The sequence below is a fragment of the Montipora capricornis genome, chromosome 5, assembly GCF_036669925.1.
Source record: "Montipora capricornis isolate CH-2021 chromosome 5, ASM3666992v2, whole genome shotgun sequence".
NCBI classification, from domain to species: domain Eukaryota; kingdom Metazoa; phylum Cnidaria; class Anthozoa; order Scleractinia; family Acroporidae; genus Montipora; species Montipora capricornis.
Genome location: NC_090887.1, coordinates 18492312 through 18499811, shown reverse-complemented (window position 1 = coordinate 18499811; position 7500 = coordinate 18492312). Strand labels below are relative to the sequence as shown.

General features: G+C 39.9%; 1 protein-coding gene and 1 long non-coding RNA gene across 8 annotated transcripts in view; one reads left to right on the top strand and one right to left on the bottom strand.

Moving 5' to 3' along the window:
- LOC138049757 (potassium voltage-gated channel subfamily H member 8-like) overlaps nt 1-7500 on the bottom strand; it is a 30208-nt gene that overhangs the window by 974 nt on the left and 21734 nt on the right. For all 7 annotated transcript variants that reach the window (XM_068896166.1, XM_068896171.1, XM_068896168.1 and 4 more), the window contains 4 exons: nt 7159-7358; nt 5715-5964; nt 4903-5102; nt 1-2546 (listed from right to left, as the gene is read on the bottom strand). The exon at nt 1-2546 is cut by the window's left edge and continues 974 nt beyond it. In XM_068896166.1, the coding sequence (XP_068752267.1) occupies nt 168-2546; nt 4903-5102; nt 5715-5964; nt 7159-7358 (3029 nt within the window). In that variant the 3' untranslated portion in view covers nt 1-167. The remainder of the gene's footprint in view (nt 2547-4902; nt 5103-5714; nt 5965-7158; nt 7359-7500) is intronic.
- The window catches only part of LOC138049764 (uncharacterized), a 16749-nt gene that overhangs the window by 3794 nt on the left and 5455 nt on the right, over nt 1-7500 (top strand). The gene's annotated exons all lie outside the window — the stretch shown is intronic.

Genomic DNA, 7500 nt, shown 5'->3' with positions numbered 1-7500 from the left:
ATGGGTCCAAATTACTGCCAGTTTTGATAAGTTTGCGCGTCTTGCCCCCGTGGATAAAAAGCGAAATTTTGAGGTTAGAATGGTAAAACATGTTTGCTTTTGGTGGGAAGATTAATATTGTAGACTAAAAATATTTGAATTAAGGTGCACTTTAACTACTTTTACACTTAAAGCTGTCCAATTTTTAATCCTTTCAATAGCTCCAAGACAGTTTTAACGTCACTGCTTAATGATGCCACCTCTCTATTCAAGTTCAGAACCTGCTGATTTAGTCTTTGAACGGTCTGTGCGGTATCAGCTTCATCTGTCACTACATCGGGTTCTGGAATTTTTAATATCGATTCCAGCTTTTCAATGGCTTCTTTCGTGCAGCAAACGTCTTTAAATAGCTCTTCAAAATTCTGATTTGTGTCATCTTCACTGGCTGAACTATTCCAATCGTTGTCACATAAAGAAATCCCTTCTTCAATACTTCCATTGCCACCAGGAAGTATTGGAAGTCTTAAACTCAAATGTGGCTCTGAAAAACTAGATCTCATTGGACGAAATACGTGTTCCAGTTCATCGCTTTCTGGTATCTCATCACTTTCAAAGCACTGCGTCGAATAAGCCCCAGAAATGCTGGGCTTGCGCATGCTCGGAAATGAAGAGAAAGGCGGTTCAAAGTAATCAGTTAACCCTTTGAGTGACATGCTTTCATCAGAGGAATCGTCAACTTTCTGAGATGTATCGCTCTGAGAGTCATTGGTTTTAAAAGAATTTTCAGATGGTAAAGTTCTTTTGGACGAATAGTCATCGTCTTTTGACTTTCTACTACCATTATTGTTGTTTAAACACAGGAGTTGTTTGTCCGCTATAAGATCCTCCACGTTGTTGTTGAAATTGTCACAACGGTCCTCGCAGATGCTATCGCTGTCTGATTCTATGTCTTCGCTTTCTCTTGACCAGCAGTTATTGCAGTTTATACCAAGAGTATGATCCGGTGATTCACAGTCACACATGATGGCAGATTCGCGCACTGGCGGTACGAAATCCTTATATGGATTTTTTACGTTAGCCACAAGTGGCGCGAATATAGCTGGTGGTTTAATAACCCCTGACACTTTCCTCCTTCTGTTTGTAGTCACGGGCTTCCCGTTTAGAGAACTGCCTGAATCCGATGGGTAATTGACCTCTGTTAGAGTGCGCCTGAGACCCCCATTCCTTTTTCGTCTTTCAACACGGCTATCCTTAACGCTACCACCTGGACTACCTATTGAGCTTAGTTCGTCGAAAATTCGATTGACTTTGCTCTGCGGGCTCTCCATCATTTCCGTTTCAACGAACTCACTGGAACTTTGAGAACTTCCTGTGGGAGTTTCCTCATTCAAGGAAATCCTAGATGTATGACCATCTGAAATTTCATCTGGACTTCCGTTTTGACTATCGAACCCACTTAGTTTCAATCTATCAGTGTCTATACAGTCTCGGAATGGTAACTCCGAAAAGCCGCTTCTACAACTTCCGCGTGTGCTCTCCGTCGGAGAGGAGGGAATACCCTGGACAGGGCTTTTGCGTACGCTAGCGTGGACTGGTGACAAGTCTAAGTCAGATATCCCGGGAGCATTTTTCATAGTATCAAAATCAGTATACCCAAGCCTATTTCCATCTTCATGCAAGCCTCTCCGAATGTCTGCAACTTCGTCAGCGAATCTCATGAGATCGTCTTCGTGATTGTTTATCGTCCCAAGTGAGTGCTCATCGTTCCCATTCACGCGTTTGCTATTAGTGTCTTCGTTAAAACAGAGGGCTGGGCTCTGAAGGTCTTCCTGGTCACATGTTAAAAAAAGCTTTTTAGAAAAGCCAGTGCTGTATTTATGGTCAAAGGCCGAGGAGTCGCAAAGACCAGATTGATTTTCGATGAAGTCATTTCCAGATGAAATGCTCACCCTCAGAAGTTTAGAACATTCATCAGGTTCACTTTCCTCGGCAATGCCTTTTAAAACTGACGTTTCTTTGTTCAAGTTTTCCATTTCGAAACTTTCAGCATCCCTGTCATCCGCGGGAGTTGAATTTTCACCATTCAATGTTAGTTTTTCATTTCCCCATTCTAGACTTTGGTTAAAAAATGGTTCGTTTGAGGATTTTTCCTCGGGTAAGGTGTCCGATTCAATATCATTTAATTCAGCGTTAACATCCACCGCAAGTTGTCTTGTCAGTGACAATTTCGACGATCGAAGCGATGAGTCGTTTTCTTTGTCCTCTGGTAACATTGATGCAATTTCTCCTTTCACGCGATTAGCTTGCGTTTTCCAGTCTGTTTGGCTATCGTTTTTCATCCCATTCCAAGGGGTCGACACTCTGAAATGATTTGGTTTCCTGTACATGTCAAAAGGTTGACAACGTCTTGGTTTGAACCGCACAGAGTTGCCATAGTAATGGTTTGATATATGTGCATTATTCACGTGGTTGTGACCACCGTCCACCTCGGTTACGTTTTTGTCGTCCTCGTTAAACTCTTCATCTTCAGAAATGGAATCCAGGGCATTTCTACGCCAAATATCTCTCTGGAGAAATAAAGATATAACAATTTCAGTTCAGCTCAAGTTTATTTATTATTTTTCTTTCATTTAAACAACATAAATAATTGTATATCATATATTAAGAATATAAGAGCCGAGACTAGTTGTTAGTACTAAGTGTAATAACGGAGGCATCTGGTACGGAATCCTGCAGAGAAACCATTAGGGCTTATTATAGTTACGGGCTCCCAAAAAAAAAAAAAGATATATAATTGCCATGACTGAATTAGCCGATAAATACAACTTGGATAGATGGACACGTACAAAACAAAAAAAAGAAAAGAACAAAAAAGCAACATCAACGACAACAACAACAAGGCATTCGTGACATTTGGTTTTATTAGAGGCAATCGGTTCAGATGTTCTCAATTTGGGATTAAACAGTGAGACGTTTTCAGCTTTTTGAGTTACTGAGAATTAACATTTAAAAATTAGAAATTTACTGTAGACGTAAAAAGAGCAAAGATAAGCTGTAATAACTAAAATGAAGGGACGTTGAAATGTTAGAGCGACTTTCATATGACCTTCACAAATAACGAAAAACAGAACGTAAACAAAAATGCAAAGCATTTAATTGGCTCATCGAACAAAAACAAACGAGCGCGGAGAAGGAGAAGGAGAAGCTTGTTTTAATCTTGCCAAACATTGGTTCGTGAACCAAATAGCGAACACTTTGTCAAGGTCATACGAAAGTCGCTCTATCATGAACACATGAAGTGATGAACAGTGTCAGAGATGAAAGAAAGAAAAGATCCTCACGCTTCACTGGACAATTTAAGCAATCAGTTGTCTCTTTTAGACACTGAAAAATTCAGGTGGCTTCGAACGGGATTCGAACCAATGACCTCTGCGATTCCGGTGCAATCGACCTTATTCACGATGGCTGCCATGTTGGATTTGCTATTGTCATGCAAATTAGCTACACACTTCTGAGGGGGCAAACAACACAAGTTCGAGAGGTTATAACGAACATTTTAGCCACACAGATGATTCGTTTCATTGAATGTTTATCACCTAAGTAGTAAAATATGATGATTACACAAGTTACTTCGATGTTTTTTTTAGAGAAAAATGAGCAGATAACGAAGTAGAACGTCAAAATGTCAAAGGCAATCAAAAGATATGATTATTATAAAATGTACTTAATTCTAAATTGTAAAATGCACTTTTAGTAATTTTATTTCAATATTTCGATGAGCTGATTTTCCGCAAATTTGCCTTTTTTCCAATGTTTGTCCCCTAGCATAACACATGGCTAATTGGCTAATTTGCATGACAATTTGAAAACCAACATGGCGGCTATCGTGAATAAAGCCTATTCCCTGATTTCAAGCCGAAAAGGACTTAGTACGAGTCTTGTGGGATTAGCAACTACTGATCCAGTAAAAGTGCACACCAAGCTTTACAAAATACCCAAGTTTGGTATAAATAGACCCAATATTAAGTAAGATACAGCCATTTAAAAACGTCAAAATTGACAAAGAAATGTATGGCCATCCGAACGCTGTGTCTCAGTCAAAACTAGCCCGATTAACACCAAACTTGGGTATTTTGTAAATCTCAATTTGTTCTTTCTGGCTATGTGGATTAATAGACTTAACTGATAAGAGTGTAATGTGAAGTGCCTGTTTTTTACCCCACATGAACCATGTGAGAGTTAGCCCTACTAATGGAGATGGGCCCACACGAGGACAGAGAAAAACTCTCACCTACAGTAGATCACCGCTGCTCTACCAACTGGAGCTACAACGTCAGACGGGAGCAGGCCGTTGGAACTTAAGATGTTAAAGTCACTGCAATGAATATGTAGAAGTACAACAAGGTTCAATTCCCACCCTGGTCAGAGTTTTTCTCTGTCCTTGTGTGGGCTCCATTTCCATTAGTAGGGCTAATGCTCACACGGTTCATATGGGTAGAAAACTAGCACTTCACATTACACTCTAATCTGTTAAGTCTGTTCAAATATAGGTGCTACACGGCCAACGTGCAAAAACGTAACCCTTCCTTGTATGTGGATTAATAGTTGCTTATTCCATAATTTACAGACTAGTACCTAGTCCTTTTCGGCTTGAAAGGAGGCAATGCTCTAACAACTGAGCTGGAAGATCACTTCTCTCTTTCGTCTATAACCCGCACTTCAGATATACATTAACTTCAGTATTAGAGATGGAATGTTAAAAATTGGTTGACATAAATTGCCAAGTTTTTCTATTAAAGGTTGCAGCGTGGTTATAACGTCACATCAGAAAATAATGACATCATACTGATAAACCTGCAAAAAAAAAATTTGAAAACGTTTGTAACTTAACCTAAAAGAAGCGAACTTTTTAACTAGTCTTACTTCATGTGCTCCCAAGTCGTATGTAAGCTCAAGATTTTCAGAGAACTTGAAGGCGAATTCTTGGTAAAAATGCAGAACATTCTGCAATCGCTCTCGAGTAATGAAGTAAACATCACAATATGTCAATGCCCTGACATCGCCATTGGCTCGTTTAGGAGGAGTCTTGCGTGAAATGTCCTCGCCAAAAAGATCGCCCTTTCCTAAAAGGTAAAGCATTTGTCACACATTAACCCTTCAGTTGACTCCAATGGCTTGAAACATGAGATCGTTAAGTTTCGCCTTAACTACCTACGAGATATCTGGTGGCAGGCATTTGGCCATTTACCCGTCTGCGGTTAAAAATTCGAAATTTATTACTTGTAATATTAATTGCAGCTGGAACATTTACACCTTCATAGCATAGTTTTCGCCCTTGGTCTCAAGAAGAACCTTACTTTGTCAGCTATTGTCTGCGAGCATTTACCAATACAAAAGTGATATACCAAAAATGCCAGGACACCGCGCTTGAAACAAAGTTAATGTGGTGCATTCAGAGTTTTGTTGCCGTCTATAACTCGAGAGGAATTTTAGGGTGCGTTCGATTGACCCTATTCCGGAATAAGAATACGTGTAGTGATGATTTTAAACGGTATGTTCGGCGCTTTGAACCAACAAGGATGATAAAGATATACATGTATTTAAAATAGCATTTTAGTAAGTGTTTGTTTCTAGCTTCTATTCCATGTATTTTTATTCCGGAATACGATCAATTGAACGTAAAAGTCACCGCCCCCGACTTCTCCCCCCCCCAAAAAAAAAAAAGGTCATTTTACCGAGAATGGCAGCCACTGACTCTCCTTGAAGCACCTCCATGGATCCATTAGCGATATAATAGATGGCATTGATGACATCGTTTTGAACCAGAAGAACTTCTCCCGGTCCAATGTAGACCGTGCGCACTTGGGGCGAAAGCATTCTGAGGCAACCCCGAGGGGCCTGGCAAAAAGGACTGAGCTCAAGTAGTCCCTTGTAAAGGTGCATACATACGTCCGACTGAAGTTCCTCTGGGAATGTAGTGAGGATCTAAAAGAGATACACAAGAGATTAATTGTTCCACGATTGACTGGTTGATTGGTTTACTTACAGAAATATACCATTTTAGAGCGATTTTCAATTGAGTGTCGTAAAACAAATACCAAAGTAATTACTTCGACCAATCACAGCAGTTGCAAACAGCGCAATGAACCAATCCAAATTCGTAGCAATTTTGTGTTACTTGCTCAAAGCGGGGGAAAAATCGGAAAAATCGTGCGTACAAGTCGCGATTGGTTTTGATTTCCTTTTCATTGGTTGATAAAGTGGTGCGAGATTTTTAAACCAATCACTAAGCGTAGCAATTGCAATTACTTTCGATAGTCATATCAAACCTGCCCTATATAGAGCAGTAAAGGAAGAGTGTGCTAAGCACCTTCAGGAAGAAAAAAACGCATTCTTTAATCTCGTTAAATTTAAAATTTACATTGACAGCTACATTTATCTTTGTAGGATTAATGAAGGGTGTTTTTTTGAGACAGTTGGCCTTTTGGTTAAATTTGTGGCTTTTGTGAGATTTAAACGTCGAAAGCAGCAAAGACAACTGGTTAAAAACAGCATTATCTGAGTTTCTTCGATCTTTCGTTATGAGAGCAGACATTCCAGTCCTCCCGATTTGATGTGTCGCCTCCCGCTCTCCCGATTTTTATCATATTCTCCCAATTTATCATGAAATTCTGTAAACAAGGAAAAATTGCTTATCTACGGTTTTTTTTTGCGATCTGAGCCTAAAACGTTACATTTTACACTTTTTATCCCGTAATGTCTCGCCCCGTTTCTCCATTGAACACCCTGTGTTGTGCAGACTCATAAGGCCAGCAGTGTTACTCCATTTAGTAGCTCCGAAAATGGCCGACAAGCATTGGTAAGAATAAAGACCTTTTAGAATACGACAAAAATAATGTCAAGATACAGGAAATGCCACTTGACAGAAACTAAATTTGCAAAATTCCCTCGTGGGGGAGGGGAGGGGAATACCCCCAGACCGCCCTACAGGCTTGCGCCTTGGGCGCTAAAAAATACTGCCTGTTTTCCTTAAAAAGGGGTTGGAATAACTGGGAGAGTACTAAACGGCGTCAAAAATCATTAAATAGTGATGGCGATGATGATGATGATAATTATGATGATGAGAATGGTAACGATTATGATGATGATGCACATAAATTAATTTCGGAAGGACTTTACCTCACTTGTGTCAACGCCACCAGATAGAGACCAGGTTGTGTGAAAGTAGTCTTCAAGCCTATTTGCCAAATCTGGTTCGATTCGGTGCACGCGAATGAACTGTTTGATCTCGTTCGCGCGCGAGTGGTATCGAACGCGATTGGCATACAGTTTCTGAATTATGGCAGCGACATTTCCAAATATGGCAGCATGCATCAGAGCTGCAATGAAAGAGAACGAAAGTCTGTTTTATGTTGTAAAAGAAAGGCGAATAAATTTTCCCCATGTTTTCTGAATGAGCAGGTGCCAGGGAGACAACTTACAAAAGCATTTGATGTAGTCGTTATTAGTCTGTATTTAATA